The sequence below is a fragment of the Rattus norvegicus genome, chromosome 18, assembly GCF_036323735.1.
Source record: "Rattus norvegicus strain BN/NHsdMcwi chromosome 18, GRCr8, whole genome shotgun sequence".
In the NCBI taxonomy this organism is placed as follows: Eukaryota; Metazoa; Chordata; class Mammalia; order Rodentia; family Muridae; genus Rattus; species Rattus norvegicus.
The window spans coordinates 57,418,678-57,437,799 of record NC_086036.1 but is presented as its reverse complement, the minus strand read 5'-3'; the positions used below and the strand labels follow the sequence as shown (position 1 = coordinate 57,437,799).

General features: G+C 48.5%; 1 protein-coding gene across 4 annotated transcripts; it reads left to right on the top strand.

The window, feature by feature from the left end:
* Positions 1-6,167: 6,167 nt before the first annotated feature.
* Pcyox1l (prenylcysteine oxidase 1 like) lies at positions 6,168-16,829 on the top strand. 4 transcript variants are annotated; one of them, XM_039096826.2, is made up of 7 exons: positions 6,202-6,342; positions 10,320-10,526; positions 10,642-10,683; positions 11,668-11,842; positions 14,796-15,007; positions 15,247-15,387; positions 15,753-16,829. In XM_039096826.2, exons 4-7 carry the CDS (start codon positions 11,808-11,810, stop codon positions 16,412-16,414), a joined length of 1,050 nt encoding a protein of 349 aa, XP_038952754.1. In that variant the 5' UTR covers positions 6,202-6,342; positions 10,320-10,526; positions 10,642-10,683; positions 11,668-11,807; the 3' UTR covers positions 16,415-16,829. The 4 variants fall into 4 exon arrangements, with proteins under 4 accessions (NP_001128014.1, XP_038952754.1, XP_038952753.1 ...); XM_039096825.2 differs by having other exon boundaries at positions 10,642-10,722; NM_001134542.1 differs by lacking the exon at positions 10,642-10,683 and having other exon boundaries at positions 6,168-6,285; positions 15,753-16,825.
* The last annotated feature ends 2,293 nt before the right edge of the window (positions 16,830-19,122 follow it).

The window sequence follows — 19,122 nt, the reverse complement described above, 5'->3', positions numbered from 1 at the left end:
TAATCTGGGTCCTCTATTCATGATTGGCCTAGGGTTCGGGGAGCCTCAGTGAGCAGCACCAAGTGCCATGCTCCTCCAGGGCCACACATGTCTCCTCATATTATCTCTCATCCAACTTGGTGACATTTACATCCTTTATGGATACCTCGGGGTCAGAATGCTTCTCTTGCTCTAGGCCTTGCCACCCACGTAGGAAACCTGCCAGTGCCACCATCACACCCCAGTGCGTTTGGCTACCCACCAGGAGGCAGGAGACAGACTCGGAAGCATCTTTGCCCATGAAGCCAGCTTTGTTAGTCCCAGTGCAACAATATCTGCTTACATGGCAAATGGGGATAGGTGGGGATCCTGCAGTGGAGGACCTGAGAGAAGCCTGTGCTTGCCAGGTAAACGTGGGTACTACACAGTGTCTTCCCTGATAGGCAAGGAGCTACTTTCACAGCTTCTTGGGTATGAAGTGATTTTAGGCGGCACCAACAGCCAGTGACCCAAATACATTTGTATGGGTAATTACCTACAGTGGCTGGTTCCTCCAACCCTGATCTTGGCCTCTGTCAGATTAGCTCTGGGATCCTATGTTAGCTTATATGGGGAGAAGACAAAAGTTCTGGACTTCTATAGTTCCTCATTAAATAAGGCTGATGTGTGCCTTTTTTCCCCACCATAGGGGCTGACAAATTACTACCTCTCACATCAACAAAACTCGTGTTTTTAGAACTGGGGATGGAATGCAAGGTCTCATGAATTCTTTTTTTTTTTTTTTTTTTTTTTTTTCTCAGAGCTGGGGACCAAACCCAAGGCCTTGCGGTTGCTAGGCAAGCGCTCTACCACTGAGCTAAATCCCCAACCCCGGTCTCATGAATCCTAAGTAAGCTCTCTTCAACTCTGCGCCCTGACAAGCTTGGTTTCCTAGTCTTTGTATCCACCTTAGGCCTTATTTGTATGAACACCTACCTTGTAAATTTTATGAACCCGTATAGTTTTTAAGTCTCAGTAAGTGATGGTGTATAAAATATCTGCCCAGTAAGTACATTATTGCACGAATAATACTTATAATAATAATAATTATGCATGAGGTAAACTTTATAAAGGTTTTAATATAAGAGGTCTTAACTGATACAGGAAAAACCAGGAACGAGAAGTTGATGTTGTAAGCTTGCTTAGGAAATATTAAGTAGAATTTAGCAAAAGAAGCACTCCGATTCTCTTAGCATAATTCTCCCAGGCAGGCAGGATGGCCCAGATTAACGGCTGCCTGTGAAAAGCAGTGCTGGTCTGTCTTGATATAACCATGACAGTACTTTACATTGTAAATTTACCCCATTTGTCCAAACAACCAAATCTTGGAATTTCTAACTGAAATGTAGTTAATGACTCAAAGTATAACTTGGAGCCTGGAAAGTATATCAGTTGGCAGGGGTTTCTGTTCAGGACCGCTTCCCCTTTGTCCATTAGCCAGAAGCAGTCATGTGCTGACACGAAAAGAGCTTTCCTTTTTAATGCCTAAGAGATGGAGTGACTTCTCCCTGGGAAGGTATATGAATTCTATAACATCACCCGTTCTGCTGCTGCTGAAGCTTAAAAATCCAGTCTGTTCGAAGACTAGACTCGTGAGAGACGACCCTTCTAGACACTTTAATTGGACTACAAAATAAACTGGATTACTAGAAGAACCAAATTCTATTGTATATATAAATACAAGAATTCCACAAAATCCGAGACTTAGAAAATTGATGCTTAGATCCTGTCCTCATCTATAGAACAGGGCTTAGGTCTCCTAGAAACTGGAAGAGCAGAGAAAACTATAATGAGTAAAGGTGGTCTTGTAGACATTGGGAGGTCCTTTGATACATAAAACTGACAATTGTAAATATACAAATTTTCAACTTGTGTATTAAAAAAAAGGAAAAAGTAAGCCTTTTGAGTACTCTCATGATTGCAATTTCCCAAAATAATATCAGCTCAATATATACCACAGAATGTTTTGAGGTGGCATATACTAGTCTCAGACCTCCAGGCATCTTCAGGTGGGACCCTCATGAGTAAGATGTGTTTAAATGAAGCCATCTTTCTTTGGTGCTTACCATCTCCACCAGATCTAAACACTTAGGCAAAGGTAGGGCTTGGAGATGGTATAAAGTGTACCGAGAGCAATAAATAACCACTTTAGAAAACAATTATGACTCTCTTATGTGCGCGTTTTGTCTCCATGTAAGTCTGTCCTGTGCATCCCTGGTGCCTACGGAGGCCAGAAGAGGGTGTCAGGTCCCCTAGAACTGGAGTTAGACATGGTTGTAAGCCACCATGCGGGTACACTTACTGGGGCCGGGACACGGCTCAGTGGTGAAGAACACTCTGGCTGTTCTCCCAGAGAACCAGGATTTATTCCCAGCACCCTCTGCAGTCAGAAGATTCTCTTGTCAAGTCGTTATTTCACTCTTCCACTAGGTGCACATTGTAAATATAATAAGCAGTGAAATTCCACAATTGGAGTTTGCCCCCTCTTGCCTCATTTCTACCAGATTGACAGATGGAGACAGTGAGAAAAGGAGCTGTGTCTATGTTGGAGTTACTAGCTGCCCTTGACAGGAAACTAGGAGGAACTGTAACTTTAGGAATTTCTGTTATCTAAAGAGCGTTCTGATCTTTCCATATAGTTTTGCAAGTAGGTTAGTAGTATATTCTTTTACTGCTCTGTAGTTTTTGCAGACTTAAATCATGAATTCAGAACGAGATGAAGCTGTAATAGCAAAAAAAAAAAAAAAAAAAAAAAAAGTTGAAAGAAGGGAGGAAGCCAGACAGTGTACTAGAAATCAGGCTCTTGGTATAGACTCTGAGCCTAGTTCTGGTCGCTGTGACTTCTGTTACTAATCCTTCCCTGCTTATAAAATGGTTATAATTTGTGATGCTGTGAGGAGTACATGAGACTCCAGTAAGCTCTCCGATAGTATTGCTTAGATTGTCACATTGTTTTTCTTACATTTTTATGGTTGCCTAAAGACTGGTTGAGTGAGAGCATTAATAATAATGAGTAAGAATAAGAAGGAGGGGGGAGGAGGAGGAGGAGGGGAGGAGGATTGATGATGATTGATGATGATTGATGCTGGAGGATTATGATTGTTGTTAGCTAACCTTCTGTGACCTGTGTGCTTGAACTTGGAACCCTGGCTAGGGAGGGAGTGAAGGAAGGACAGACATACACATGTACTCACAGTGAAGCTGGGATTAGATGGGCCTCTCTAATGTTGCCACTACCACTGGAGCCTGTGAATATTATTAGATAAGCACAAGGGAGGAGTTAACTATTCTCAAAGATGTCTGGAGCCCAGCAATCTCAGACTAAGCATCCAGGAGGAGAAAGCCATGGTTGCTAGTCTTTGCAAACACTGAGTCTTCCATAGACACTCAGACTCCAGAGAAAAGTTTAGCCAGTTTTCCATGGACCAACTAATTGGCCCTGTAGTCCTCAGCAGGCTGTATCCATATCAAAATGCACATTCACTCAGACTTACTCATCGCTACACTGACTCTTATGGTTACTATTGCTGTGATGAAACACCATAAACAAAAGTAAGTTGGGGAGGAAAGGATTTATTCTGTTTCCATTTCCCTATCACTCATCATTGAAAGAAGTCAGAGCAGGAGGTAGGAGCTGTTCCAGAGGCCATGGAGGACTACTGCTTACTGGTTTACTGGCTTGCTCAGTCTGTTTTCTTACAGAAGCCAGAACCACCAACCCAGGGGTATCTCTACCTGGGAATGGATTGGAGCCTCCCCATCAATAATTTTTAAAAAATGTCCTATATGCACAGGGGCATTCAATCCTGATCATTATAGGGGAAGTAAACCAAAATTTCTTTAGGAAGTTCCTGAAACTGACCAGATTCACTGTGGTATCACAGCTGCCTGTAACTCCAATTTGGGAGATTCATTGCTTTCCCCGGGCCTCCAAAGGCACTGCCCACACATATAGATTAACAAATCTTTAAAAGGACACCAGTGTTTTTTGACACATTGAAGGTTAGTTCCTGAGTTCATTCTCGAGTCATCTCATTGCTTTGTGATTGTTGGACCCATGTGATAATAGTGAAAATGGCACTTTGGGCTTCTGGATCAACCCTTAAAAAAATAGCTGAGCGGGGTTGGGGATTTAGCTCAGTGGTAGAGCGCTTGCCTAGCAAGCGCAAGGCCCTGGTTCGGTCCCCAGCTCCGAAAAAAAGAAAAGGAAAAAAAAATAGCTGAGCAAAGACCATCTTGTCCACCAGTGGCTCCATCGTGCAAGTGGGGCTACCCTGTACATTTGTGGGCAAACTAAAAGATTATTACTTTGGTTTTAGAGTGGTTCATTACACCCCAGTACCAACTATTTGTGTGGTTTTGTTTGCTTGCTTTTCCTCTTAACCAGCTCTTTTGAAAAGCCTGATTGTCTCATGCATTGGCAATAAGCTGGTAGGGTTATAAGAACCAATGGGTACAGCCAGACACTGGGTGAAGCCAGGGGAACCCCAAAGAAGAGGAAGGTAAACTATGAGCCAGAGGGGTCGATAACACGGCACACAGAATCAACTAAGCAGGGCTTATAGGGGCTCATGGAGACTGAAGTGACAATCATGGACTCTGTATGTCCCTGAGCTAGGTCCTCATAATATTATGGTTTCATAGCTTGGGTTCTTGTGGGACCCCTTACAGCAAGAATGGGGGGAGGATCGCTGACTCTTGCCTACACTTGGGGTTGCCTTGTCCAGCCTTGATAATGAGGGTTTGTGCCTAGTCTTATTGTAATTTGTTACACCATGTTTGGTTGATCTCCGTGAAAGACCTGCTTGGTTTTTTGTTTGGTGGTTGTTTTTTGTTTTGTTTTGTTTAAGCGAAATGGAGGAGGAGTGGATCTAGGGGAGAGGGATGGAGAAGGGGCTGGGAGAAGTGGAAGTAGAAGTCAGGACATAATGTATGTAAAGAATAAAAATTGAACTAAAGATTCATCTTTAGATTCAATGAACACAAGACCCCAGTTTTACAAAGTAAAGAAAAAAACAAATTTTAGAGTCAATATGACTAAAACAAACAAACAAAAAAAACCCTAAGTGGTCAGCACATAAGAGAACCTGACTCAATGATAAATAAATACTTATTTAAAATAAGGAACAAGGGCTGAAGAGATGGTTCAGTGGTTAAGAGCTTTTGTTGCTCTTGTGCATTTGGCACCCAGGTCCATTTCCCAGCATGAACATGATGGTTCACATCCATGTTGAGTAACTCTGGCTTCGTGGGATCCTACATCCTCTTCTGATTTTAGAGGAGAGCAGGCTACAGGTGCTGCACAGGCAAACACTCGAGCACATAAATTTTAAAACAAGTATGGTGGCTCAGGCCTGTCCTCCCAGCAACTGAGAGGCTGAGGGAGAATAGCCGTTCTAGGTTACCAAGTGAGACCCTGTCTCCAAAGATTCCATAATCCCAGCATTTGAGAGGTGAAGGCGGGAGGATCAGGAGATCGAGATCATCCTCCACTACACAGTGAGGTCCAAGACAGCCAAAGCTACCTCTATCTAAATTAAATAGTTAAAAATAAAGGAGGGGAGAGACGGTAGAAGGCAGGTGTAAAATGTAGAAACTGGAAGAAAACAAACACCAAAAATTCAGGATATAACGCAGACCCGCTTGTTTAAGCACACGCTAGCGTGTCTAGTCCTGCAGGTCGCCAGCCTGGTCAGCAATTTACAGCACTGGAAAGACAAGCCCCCAAAGGACTTCCCCCTCTGTTATCTCACGTGATCACCACAACCTAGAAAGAGCGCAGATTATTCTGTCCCCTGGAAACAGACACAGAAAAGGGACACTACAGAGCTAGTAACTGGTTGGACTCCCTTCTGTGCATCTTCCAGCAGCTGGGCCCTGGTCCTGATGTTGAGATCCAAAGAAGTGGCACACCTGCGCCTGAGCAGAATGAGCCAACCAATGAAGAACCCGCATCCAAGGAGGAGGGACAGGGTCGCTGCCAATGGCTGAGCTCTCCCTGAGACAGATGTAGCTAATGAGGACTTCGTACTGCAGAAGGACGGTTGCTCGACCAATGAAAGACTGAGACCAGCCAGGCTGCTAGGCCGGATCGCCAGTGGGGCGCCAGGGCGGGGCGCACAGTCGAGCGCCAACCGCTAGAGGCTGATCCGCAGCGTGCTGCCTGGTCACCACCCGCCATGGCCCGCGCTGCCCCGCTGCTCGCCGTGCTGGCCACACTTCTCACCGCCGCCGCTGCAGGCGGAGACGCACCGCCGGGGAAAATCGGTGCGGGAAGGATGCGGTGGGGTGCTCACTGAGGACGGGCGGGAAGAGGGTTCGCAGGTGACCGGGGTTAGGGGAGGGCTGCTCCGGAGATGAACTGGGTGTAGGAGAGGCTAGGGGCTGCTGGGCGCGGAAGAAGAGTGCATAGGGGAGGAGACCATGGGGAGGGTGGCTTGAGCACGAGGAGAGGGTCTCCTGGGAAGGAGGGGGCCTGGGCAGGAATAGCCACTGACAGCTTGCTGTCTGCAAAGCACATGGTCACTGCACATTTGCTCTAGAGAAGCTCGCGGGTGACAAGACAGGAGCAGGGCGGGCGGTGGCGTTCGCAGGGATCTGCTGAGGGCCTTTTATGTAGCAGAGGCAATGGCTGTGGTTCCTGAAGGACGAAAGGCCCTTCCTTAGAATGAGAAAGTTCCGTGTCCGGAGAGCACTTGGCAGGTGCTGCAGAAACTAAAAAAGGCTTTGGAAGAGTAACATTTAACCAGAACTTCCGGTCTGTAGAAGGCAGTTCCTTCCACAGGACAGAACAATAGGTTGCTGGGGGTGGATTTGTTGAGTGACAGAGTGGGGAACTTTTTCTCCTCAGACTAGCTAGGCAAGCACTGTCCATCTCCGCAGCCCAATATATAGAACTCTTAACGACCTTTTTTTTTTTTCTTTTTTAAAATGATTAGTTCTGTGGTTTTCCCCCAACATTTCATTCCGAAGTTCTTGAGGCATACTGCAAAGTTGAAAACATTTTACAATCTTGTTCATGTGTCCACCACCCACTCCTGCTACTAACACCACTTACATTTTGGAGCATTTCAAAATAAACTGCAGGCCTGGGGACACCTCACTAAATACCCCATTGTGTAGTCATTGTCACTAGCTCCGCATTTGTTCCCAACTTTCTTTCTTTCTTTTGTTTTCACTCTGCATGACTCAGAGATTCTCAAATCTCTTTGTATATGAATTCCTACAACCGAAAATGCTGAGCTTCTAGCTGTGGGAGGGCAGGTGGGAGTGCCTTGGGACATCATAGACGTGCCTGAACCAGTACAAATTCTAAAGTTTAATTGTCTAAGAAAACTCCAACAGGCTACAAAGGGTTAAAAAGTTGCCAAAAGCATACTGGAGAATCGATTCATGACTGAGAGTCCATGGGAGAGAGAATCTTGGGGGTTGGGTATTAAGAGAAGACCTAATGGAGACTGACTTTGGAGCAGACTTGGCAGGGTACTGAAGAGTTAGGCAGGCAGGGACCAGGGATGTGCAGTGCCCATTTTCCTAGAGATGTGCGGCAGGGACCCCTCCCAGCAGAACCAAATGGTGATTCCAACACTTGCATCCTGCCTCCTTCCAGCTTGTCCCCAGATACACATCACCCAAGTCTTCCCCTACTGATGACAAGCTACCCTTTAGCTATTCAACCTGAACGCCTTCAACCCCTTGGTGCTTTGGACAGGACCTAGAAAGGAGGAAAGAGAGGGTGCTTCCTATTTGAGGGCATAGTCCTCGGGCTCCAGCAGGGTTTCATCTCAATGCTTCTAGGTGGCCCTGGGACCCTTTAGAGTCCCCCTGATGGCCTGCCCACACTGTCCTTTCTGCTCTCACGGGCATGCAGGTTTGTCTCAGGATACCCTGAAAGCCTGAGGTCCTACTTAGTTATGGATTATTCTAGCTGACTGTAGAATAATCATTCTACAGTGATTGGCTGCCCATTGGCTGCTTAGGCTCCTGGGAACCAGAACCCTCTTTGGTTCATCGTTGAGCTTTGGTACATCTTATAAGACAAAACAATGTCCACCGTTAGGTGTATTTCATAAACCTCTTCACAGTGACATGACATCTTACTTAGAGCCTTGGAGAGTGGGAGTTGAGTAACACCCCCAGACCTTCTTTGGAGACCATTTCTTTGGGGGAAATGTGTAATTTGGGACTCTCAAGAGGAAGGAAAGAGAGCAGAGTGGTTAAGAAAAAGCTAAGGGTATTTCTGGAAGTAACGTTTTGGTTTTTGAGACAGGGTTTCTCTGCATAGCCTTGGCTGTCCTGGAACTTGCTCTGTAGACCAGACTGGCCCCAGAGTTCAGACATCAACCTGCCACTGCCTCCCAAGTGCTGAGATTAAAGGTGTGACTCACTCCTAAGGACTGAGGAAAAGGAGTTGGTTATTTCAACATGGAATAGATATTTCGGTGGACTTTGCTGTCTGCCAGGGTCTGGGCACAGAATAACCCTGCTCCCTCTCTGTCCTCAAACCTTTTGAATGTGGTGTGGCAATGGCAGAGTGTGCTGTAGGAATATGTGTGAGAGATCCCTGCCTCTCCCTAGAAGGAGGTTAGGGCAAGCTGAGCTGAAGGGAGTCAATCTTCTTGCCTGGCTGGTCAGGAATACTGACTGGGCTATCAGTGAGAGAGGGAAGCAGTGTTTCAGATAGAGGACAGACAGAATTGCAGGGAAGGCAATAGCCCAACCCAAGGGTTTCTTAAGGAATTCACCCTCCTCCCTCAGGGCTCCTTGTTGACTTCTGTCCGTCTAGACAGTGGTTCCCACCAGCATCAGGTGGTAGGCTGGTCTGTGACCAAAGGTTGACACACTTTGTTTATAAAGAGCCAAAGAGTAAATATTTGGGACTTTGAAGGCCATCTCACAACCTTAGGTAAAAGGAAGGGTGTGGGCTTCATTGGCAGAGTCAACGGCATCAAGAGGCTGAGAGGGAGACTCACTTGAGCCTAGGAGTTCAAAGCTAGCCTAAGCAGCATGGTGAGACCCTATCTCAAAACAGACCAGACCAGACCAGACCAGACCAGACCAGACAGTCTTGGTGACTCACGCCTTTAGCCCCAGCACTGGAGAGGTAGGGGCAGGCAGATATCTATCAGTTGGAGGCCAGCCTCATCTACCTAGGGAGACCTTGTCACAAATAAGTAAGTAAGTAAATAAATAAATAAATAAATAAATCGGGGAAGGAAGGAAGACCCATGCCTGTAAAACTTCTAGAACAAGCCTATGCTTGGATTTTAGCCTGCGGGCTATAGTGTGCTGATCCTGGACTAAGGAATGGTTTTCAGGGGTTAAGGTCTGGTTTCTAGCCACCAATGGAAGTGTTTGTTTGGTCAGTAACTTTTCACCAGTTAACCCTGAAATAAGCGAAATGGAGGAGATGGGGAATTTTATAAAACTCTAAGTTTATTATCTGATTTTTTTTTTAAACACTGATGAATTGATTGATATATGCAGAGCGGGTACATGCATACCACGGCATTTGTGTGAAGATCGGAGGACAAAAGTTAGCTCTCTCCTTCTACTATATAGGTCCTAAGGATCAAACTCGGGGTTACCAGGCTTGGCAGCAGATGCCTTTACGTGGAGTCATCTAGTTGGCCCATTCTGTCTGTCTGTATCACTCTCATTGTTTGGTTTGTCTGTTTTAGACAGGGATGTCTTTGTGTAGCCCTGTCTGTACTGGAACTCTGTAGACCAGGCTGGCCTCGAACTCAGATCCATCTGCCTCTCTCCCCCCAGCCCCACCCCCCAGTGCTGAGGTTAAAGGTGTGCACCACTACTGAACGGCTCAATCTGATGTTTCAGAACATTCTGGAATTTGAGATTCTTTCCTTCTCTCCCGCTAGGGCCTTGCTTTGTCTGATAAGGGTGGTAGTAAGTGAGGGCAGCCCTTTAATTGTAGGGCTTAGAGCATCTTAAAACTCAGACTGGGGGTTGGGGATTTAGCTCAGTGGTAGAGCGCTTGCCTAGCAAGCGCAAGGCCCTGGGTTTGGTCCCCAGCTCTGAAAAAAAGAAAAAAAAAAAAAAAAAAAACTCAGACTGAAATTACCCTCTTTGAAATTTCATAAGCCTACTAAGTGCAAGTGCCAGGAGCCTCTGCTTTGCACAGGATAGTGTAAAAGTAACCAGCCCCTTCCTCCCTCCCTCCCTGTCTCTGTCTCTCTCTCTCTGTCTCTCTGTCTCTCTCTCTCTCTCTCTCTCTCTCTCTCTCTCTCTCTCTCTCTCTCTCGCCATCTCTCCTTCCCTGCCTTGTTTGGACTTGCCGACAGCTGTTATTGGAGCTGGGATTGGGGGCTCTGCTGTGGCCCATTTCCTTCAGCAACACTTTGGACCCCGAGTGCAAATTGTCGTCTATGAAAAAGGGACCGTAGGTGGCCGCCTGGCCACCATCTCCGTCAACAAGCAGAACTACGAGAGCGGAGCTGCCTCCTTTCACTCTCTGAGCCTCCATATGCAGGACTTCGTCAAGCTGCTGGGTGAGTGCCCATCATGGGGGTTCCAGTGCCCGGTGCCTCAGGCTCCCGGGGGCCCAGACTCCTGCAGACCCTTAAGGTCAGATAGTCATTTTAGCCCAATCTCCTCATTTTACAGATGGAGCAGCTGAGACCAGAGAGGGGAAAGAACTTGCCTGAGGTACACAGTGTTAGTTGCAGAGCCGGGATTAGAACTCAGGTTTGACCCCCACACCAGTCTTTCCCTTTCAGCCTACTGCCTCTTCAGTACACAATTACATCACTGCACACATCCTGTTGCCCACCAGATACCTGGTACTCTACTAGGTGATATGTGGACATTACCTCAAACCCTACCAGCCTTCAGGATGAGAGACCGATCTCACTCTAAAGACACTGGAGCTCAAACCATTAACTTACCTCAGCTGAGATGACAATCTATATAGGCAGTAAAGCTGGAACTCAAAGCCAGCATCATCTAAACTCCAAATCTACACCCTGTTTGCTCTCAAGAAGTCCCAGCTCTCGGAAGTGGTCCTGTAGGATCTTGTGGATACACAGAATGGGAACCACAGCAGGGTCTGCCATACCAGAAGGTTGACATGTCCTCTCGGCCCACCCTCTCTGTACTGGGGCTCAAACCCAATGTCATGTAAGCATGCAGTAGAATGCAGTAGACTATCCAGGATGCAGGATGTTTTTCCAGAGCAGGATAATGTATATGTTATGTTGGGGTCGGGGGAGAAGGGACCAAATCATGGCTATACACATATATATTCATGAGTGGAGTGTTCTTTGGAGAGCTGAGAAACTAGAAGGAACTCATGTGAGGTCAGGGCCCCACCTCAAAGCCAGCCTTGTCACAACAGCCTTTAGACATTCTGGAATGGTAGCCTTCCCCTCGCTCTTGGCTAAGCAGATCCCTGTTGAGAGAAATACAAACTGGTACATTGTTTTCATCTTCGTTTCTATATTGGCTAGGAAGAGTGAATGTTCTCAGTGTACTCTTTAGCATGCTGCTTCTACGCAAGAGTGTATAGGAACAAAATAGACAGTTCCGGCCATTTGCATCAGGAAGGCCCCAGTGCCAAAGCTCAAGCAAGGTACTGCTTGGGCCTCCTGGGGTCCTTGAAGGGGAGCTGAGGGGGCTGTTGGTCTCCCGCAGGGCTGAGACAGAGGCGAGAGGTGGTGGGAAGGAGCGCCATCTTCGGAGGAGAACATTTCGTGCTGGAGGAAACCGACTGGTACCTGCTGAACCTCTTCCGCCTCTGGTGGTACTACGGCATCAGCTTCCTGAGGCTGCAGATGTGGGTGGAGGAAGTCATGGAGAAGTTCATGAGGTAAGGTCGGGTGGAGCCGCAGAACCCTGTTTGGAGACTAGGAATGCTCTTAGGAAGGAAGTGATTGGTTGGAAAGTATGAAAGGGGAGAGATGGTAAATCCAAGGGCCTGGCCCAATTCAATGTAGGCTCAGAGCAAGCCCCAGCCTGTGGAGTGTGTGGGACAGGGCCTGGCCATGTCATACTAATCTCCATTCTTTCCTCCCACCAAAGTTCTGAAGCACAAGTTGCAAACTCAGTAACTTACAAAGGCTGAAGTGCGGCGTGCCTATGCGAGGCGCCCGGGTGGAAGAGGACAGGGAGGCAGGGTAGCTTGAGAAGTAAGGCCATCTGAGGGAGGCAGCCAGCAGCCTCTCTAGAACAGTGGTTCTCAACCTTCCTAATGATGCACCTCTTTCTTACAGTTCCTGATGTTGTGGTGAGCCCCAACCATAAGATTATTTTTGTTGCTACTGTATTTTTGCTACTGTTATGAATCCTAATGTCATTATCTGATATGCGGGATATCTGGTATGCGAACCCTGTGAAAGGACTGTTCAACCCCCAAAGGGATCACAACCCACAGGTTGAGAACCACTGCTCTAGAACATTCTCTTTTCCTTCCTCTTGAGTGCCAGCCACTTCCTCTTACCTCTAGATACAGAGGACAGGTGGTCTGAACCCGCTTTGTACTCACCGCCAAGCAGCCACGCCTCTTCTGTAAACCCCCTGCTTCCTGGAGCCCTGAGGAGAGGCTGCTCCTCCAGCCCCATCACTGACCCTCCTCAGTGTCAGATGCCCTACTATGGTTCCATAGCACCCTTCTCTACCTCTCTGTCCTTCTCCACTCTAGATTAGGCCATCCAAGGTGACATGACTTCTTGATATTCTCCAGATGTCCCTGCACTTCCGATGTCTCTTCTTTCTTTCATTTTAAATTAATTTATTCTTTGATAATTTTATACATGTATGTAATGCATTCTGGTTTCAATTTCCCCTCCCCCTACTTCCCCTTCCTCCTCTCTCCTCCTTCCTCCTTCTTCCTCCCTCCTCTTCCCTCCTTCCTCCTCCCTCCTCCTCCTTCCTCTTACCTCCTCCCTCCTTCCTCTTGCTCCTCCTCCCTCCTCTTCCCTCCTTCTCCCTCCTCCTCCTTCCTCTTCCCTCTTCCCTCCTCCCTCCTTCCTCTTCCCTCCTCCTTCCTCCTTCTTCCCTCCTCCCTCCTTCTTCCCTCCTCCCTCCTTCCTCTTCCCTCTTCCTTCCTCCCTCCTTCCTCTTCCCTCCTCCCTCCTTCTTCCCTCCTCCCTCCTTCCTCTTCCCTCCTCCTTCCTTCCTCTTGCTCCTCCTTCCTCCTCCCTCCTCTTCCTTCCTCCTCCCTCCTTCCTCTTCCCTCCTCCTTCCTCCTTCTTCCCTCCTCCTTCCTTCTTCCCTCCTCCCTCCTTCCTCTTCCCTCTTCCCTCCTCCCTCCTTCTTCTTCCCTCCTCCCTCCTTCTTCCCTCCTCCTTCCTTCTTCCCTCCTCCCTCCTTCTTCCCTCCTCCCTCCTTCCTCTTCCCTCTTCCCTCCTCCCTCCTTCCTCTTCCCTCTTCCCTCCTTCCTCTTCCCCCTCCTTCTTCCCTCCTCCCTCCTTCCTCTTCCCTCCTCCCTCCTTCCTCCTCCCTCCTTCCTCTTCCCTCCTCCCTCCTTCCTCCTCCCTCCTTCCTCTTCCCTCTTCCCTCCTCCCTCCTTCCTCCTCCCTCCTTCCTCTTCCCTCTTCCCTCCTCCCTCCTTCCTCTTCCCTCTTCCCTCCTTCCTCCTCCCTCCTTCCTCTTCCCTCTTCCCTCTTCCCTCCTTCTTCTTCCTTCTTCCCTCCATCCTCCTCTCCCTCCCCCTCCCCCTTCTTTCTCTTACTGGTCTCTCTTCCACTCCCACCAGGTCCTTATCCCACTTTCATGTCTTCTGCCCTGTTTTTGTGTTTACTCTGACATCCACTGGCTTTAGTCAGGCTGCTCACACAGCGATTGGTGTGGAGCTGTCCTGGAGTATGAGTCTCTCTAGTAAAGACACTGACTTCAGTGTCTCTCTTCATCAGCCCTGACTTGTCTTTAGCTTCCTCGGGTGGCCTGGGGCCCCGTGAGCTCCTCCCCATCCGTGACTGAAGGCCTGTAGGGCTCTACCTTCTGCAGGCTCCATGCAGACAACTATAGTTGCTGTGAGTTCCTGAGTGCCACAGCCATGGCGTGCCCATAAGACCTTTTCACAACCCTCCCGTCTCACCCTCCCAAGTCCTGGGACTGCATTACGTTCCTCATGGACACAGTTGTGCTCCGCCCTCTCTTTTCTTTCATATGCTTTTCTCTCTTGTCATTTTAAGTAACTCTACCGTGCTGACTGTCCCCTGTTGTGGAAACAAGTTCTACCTGTCTTCCTCCGGTCCCTCATTCCTATCCACCCTCTCCATACTGCTCTCTAGTGGCCGAATCGAAAGCCAAGCCCAGGCAAGGCAGCCATTCAAAAGCAAGCTAGTCCAGAACTGTAGCAGCAGGTGGTTCCCTTCTGTGCTAGTTTGGGGGCCCGAAGTGAATGGCGGCGGATAAGACAGGAGCTCTGAGCAAGTGAGATCCCCGACAGGTCAAGCCAGAGGGGAGGGCAGTAGTGATATGAGCCTATTGCCATCCACCCAGCTCGGTCCTTGAAGCCAGAGCAGAATTAAAGCTGGGAAAACAAAATCCACTCAGAGACATTGGCACCTGGGGCAGGAAGTGTGAGGTAACCGTCACGCAGCAGAGCCACACTAGGAAGCCAGGTCCTGTGGGACCCCGGACTCTGTGTCTTTACCTCTGCGCTGTCCCTGGTCACCAGTGACAAGGTTCAGACAAACCCAGTATAAGCCACAGAACAGGCCAAAGGGATGGAGTGGCGGGCCTGCAGGAGGGCCTCGTGATGGGTGGCCGACCCAAAAGCTTTTCTGCACAAGACTCCAGTGCCTTGCTTCTCGTAGGATCTACAAGTACCAGGCTCACGGCTATGCCTTCTCGGGCACAGAAGAGCTGCTCTACTCACTGGGGGAAGCCACCTTTGTCAACATGACCCAGCGTTCCGTGGCTGAGTCCCTGCTTCAGGTGGGCGTCACCCAGCGCTTCATTGATGATGTCGTCTCCGCTGTCCTACGGGCCAGCTATGGCCAGTCAGCATCAATGCCCGCCTTTGCTGGTGAGTGTGTAACTCTCAGCCTGCTTCTCCTTCCTGCCCATATCCTTAGAACAAGCTGGGTCCCATGACAACCCTCTGGCTTATTACCATTGCCCTCATTCTTTCCTTTCTTTCTTTCCTTCTTCCTTCATGTTTTTAATTTTAAAATCACATCGTATTTAATGTATGTTATCCATGCTCATGGTTGGGAGGAGCCTTGTCCTGGAAGGAAGGCCCAACATCTGTCCTCCCTCTCCCAGGAGCCATGTCACTAGCTGGGGCTCAGGGCAACCTGTGGTCCGTGGAAGGGGGCAACAAGCTGGTTTGTTCTGGTTTGCTGAAGCTCGCCAAGGCCACTGTGATCCATGCCACAGTGACCTCTGTGACCCTGCACAGCACAGGTAAGTGAACAGAGCAGGAGTTATGGTCCCTGTAGGAAGTATTTTTCAGAAAATCAGTGTGAGGCTTACCAACACTAGAGGGCACTGTCTTGGTTCACAGAAAGAGCTAGGAAGCTTCCTACCATGTAGCTACAATGCCTTTGAGCACTGAGAATTCAAATGACATCCTTTCCTCAGCCAGTCAGCAGCAGAACCAGAGGAAGGGCTTGGGCATTCTAACAGCCCTGTCAGTGCTCGCCCAGCAGCTACATCACTATGGAAAGGAGACTGCACCCCTGACACCAGATTCTCATTGCACCCCCAGTGCTAGGTCCCAAAGGGAAGGTGGGTGGGTATAAATGAACGTTTGTGTTCTCTCCTGCTAGAAGGGAAAGCCCTGTACCAAGTGGGGTACGAGACTGACAAGGGCAACAGCTCTGACTTCTACGACATCGTGGTCATTGCCACACCCCTGCACCTGGACAACAGCAGCAGCAACATCACCTTTGAAGGTTTTACTCCACCCATTGATGACATTCAGGGCTCTTTCCAGCCCACTGTGGTCTCCCTGGTCCATGGCTACCTCAACTCTTCCTACTTTGGTTTCCCTGACCCTAAGCTTTTCCCCTTCGCCAACATACTCACCACAGACTTCCCGAGCTTCTTCTGCTCTCTGGACAATATCTGTCCTGTCAACATCTCAGCCAGCTTCCGGCGGAAGCAACCCCAGGAGGCAGCAGTGTGGCGAGTGCAGTCCCCGAAGCCCCTCTTCCGGACGGAGCTGAAGACCCTCTTCCGTTCCTATTACTCCGTCCAGACAGCGGAGTGGCAGGCCCACCCCCTCTACGGCTCCCGCCGCACCCTCCCAAAGTTCGCACTCCACGATCAACTCTTCTACCTCAATGCCTTGGAGTGGGCGGCCAGCTCCGTGGAGGTGGCGGCTGTAGCAGCTAAGAACGTGGCTTTGTTGGCTTATAACCGCTGGTACCAGGACCTGGACAAGATTGACCAAAAGGACTTAATCCATAAGGTCAAGACTGAACTGTGAGGGCTCCGAGGAGAGCCCAGGAACTCTGTCCCACACTGAAGATGAAGCCCACTCCAGCAGCACAGGACTGACTAGGTCACATTCACGGGCTGCGCGGCTTTCTCTGCCCTTATATATTGAGCAGGTCCAGGTGATCTGCTGTCTGCTTATCTAAGGATCCTCTTAGAGGCTGCCTATTTTCATTTTTTGAGGGAGAGATTAAGAAAAGGGAAGCAAATTCAAGTCAGTAGGTTTTTGGGTTTTTTGCTTTGTTTTGTTTTGGTTGGTTGGGTTTTGTTTTGTTTTTTTGGGGGGGGTTTGGTTTTGTTTTCTGGAGTTTGGGTTTTGTTTTTGTTGGTGAATTTTTTTTTTTTTTTTTTGGGTTTGGTTTGGTTACTGTTTTTCAAGAAGAAATAAAAATCCATCCTCCAAGCCACTTCTGACTTCATTTTCTCTCTAGAGGCCAAGATGACTGAGAAGGGGTATAGAGCAGAGAACTCAGTTTTATTTCGTTTCTGTCTTCCATTCCCAACTTCCCAAAATGCACAGCCTTGCAGAAAAGCGTGTACAACCAGCTACTAAGAGCAAAAGGCAAGATCAGAAAGTAAGCACTAGGGTGGGCTGTTTGCAGCGGATTCTAGCTCAGAACTTCCTTAGAGACCATCTCCACACTTCCGACCTGATCCAACCTCATCCAACCTGAGGGAGAAACGTTTACCCGCTACTGCTATTAAAAATGGAAGGAAATAAGCTGGGCCTTCGGAGGAAGAGTCACTTTTGACATCCCCTGGAGGTACTGGCCATTCTCTTTATGCAAGGGTACAGGAGTCATGTGATGGCTCTGTCTTGCAAAAGAGACAAGTCCTCAGGGAGTGGTCCTCCCTCACCCCCAAAGCCTCCTCCAGCTGGGCAAAAGGAGGCATGGGATGGAATTCTTTGAAGCTTAATCTGGTGCTTTCTCTAGCCCTAGTTTAAGAGGGAATCATTGCTTTGCTTCTCTAATCTATGAAGATCAGTAGGAAAGTGCTGGCCTAGCATTTGGGAAGGCCAGGGCGTTGGCTCCCTGAACCATTAGATAAATAGATAAAAATTAATATTGAGTGCAGGCATAGTTCACTCAAGGGCATATGTTTGGCATGTGTGGCGCCCCTGGTTCAAGTCTCAGCACCAACCCCACCCCCAAAACTTGCCTTTTAACGATGAAGTGAAACTTGTCTCCGTTCCTTTGGATCTGGGCCTTTCTACAGAGGGAGCCCAGTATGGGCCGCCTACCCGCACAGACACACAGAAGAAGCAGATATAGACACATACACAGGCCACTCAGACTTGTTAAGCTGGGTTTTAGGGGAGATGCTTAGGTGCACACAGGAAACATTGCTACCTGAGGATTCTAGCGTAGAAGCTTGCCCAACTGATAGTCCTGAGAGTCATCTGGCTGCTCCCTTCTGCAGGGAAGACGAAAGCCCACATAAGTGAGCATATAACTTGTCTGAGGTCTCGACTAAGTCTGAATCTGGAGCAGAAGCCCCTCCCGCGCAGGACAGGCTCACACTCGGAGGACAGGCTCGTGCTCCAGAAGGTGATAGCAGTGGCAGAGAAGAGATGGTCTTTAGGGCACAAGTGATCTTCATGTGGTAGGTGTTACAGACTGGCACGCCAGTAAGACAAATTTGGTTGAAGTAGAAAAACAAACGTCTGAACAGTAAAGACAAAATGGGTTAAAATGACCTGAGGGCACCTGCAGAGCACAGGGCAATTCTCAGATTGTCCCACAACCAAAGACTGCTTTCAACAGCACCCCGAAACCCCTGGGAGGTTCTTCCACAGCCACTGAGCCAAATTCCTAACACAGACCATGTAGACCAGCCCTGCACCAACACTCATGGCCAGGGAAGGGCCAAGTGCTGATTGATCAGGTTTTGGACACCCATCCAGTAATGGGGACAACAGAGTAGACTGATTTTCTTAGAATAACAGGTTCTAATAATATAATCTCTGGAGCAGAGGTCTTACCCAAATGTCAAAGGTGTGTATCCCCCAGTCCCCAAGTTTAATGGCATCAGTAAAACACGCGATAGTGTGTTTCACTGGTCAGATGGCTCAGGCATTCATTGTATGTCAGAGGACCAAAGACAATGCAAAACATACTCTTAACCATCCCTTCTTCAGTTCCCTAAGGAGACCATGGTTTAGACCCCAGGGCAGGTCCAGTGCTGGGCTGAGGCATCTTGGGAAGGTTGGGGTAGGGGCACTCTTCAGAGCCATTCTTTGCCCAAATGATCTGACCTAAACAGCTCCAATCCATAGACACTCCCAATGCCCTCAGGCCTGCTTGCTCAAAGTTCAGGCCTTCAAGTTCAACTCATGGTCACCATAGTTTCAGGACAGACTCCAGATAGGGGAACACACAGGTCAATCAAAAACTGGTCCCAGGGCCCAACTCAGCCTTCTCTGGCCAGAACCAGCAATCCCTCCCCAGGCCTAGAGAGGCTTGTGAGTCTGGGCAGTAAAACAGAAAAGGCACCACCTTTGTGGTCCATAGTCATCAGTACAGTATAAGGAACGCTTAAAACCCTGCACATAGGTTAATGTAGCTCCGTCAATAGAGTCCTTGCCTAGTATGCAGGAAGCCTTGAGTCACGGTCATCCCTGCTTGTAATCCCAGCATTCAGGAGGATCAGGAGTACGAGGTCATCCTTAGCTACACTGTAAGTTTGAAGCCAGCCTAG

What these genes read in the sequence shown, in the direction of transcription:
- Pcyox1l (NM_001134542.1), top strand. Translation starts at nt 6,198, where the DNA reads ATGGCCCGCGCTGCCCCGCTGCTCGCCGTGCTGGCCACACTTCTCACC. An exon ending in GTCATGGAGAAGTTCATGAG is followed by an intron (nt 11,843 to 14,795) that starts GTAAGGTCGGGT and finishes TGCTTCTCGTAG; the next exon opens with GATCTACAAGTACCAGGCTC. An exon ending in ATCAATGCCCGCCTTTGCTG is followed by an intron (nt 15,008 to 15,246) that starts GTGAGTGTGTAA and finishes TCCCTCTCCCAG; the next exon opens with GAGCCATGTCACTAGCTGGG.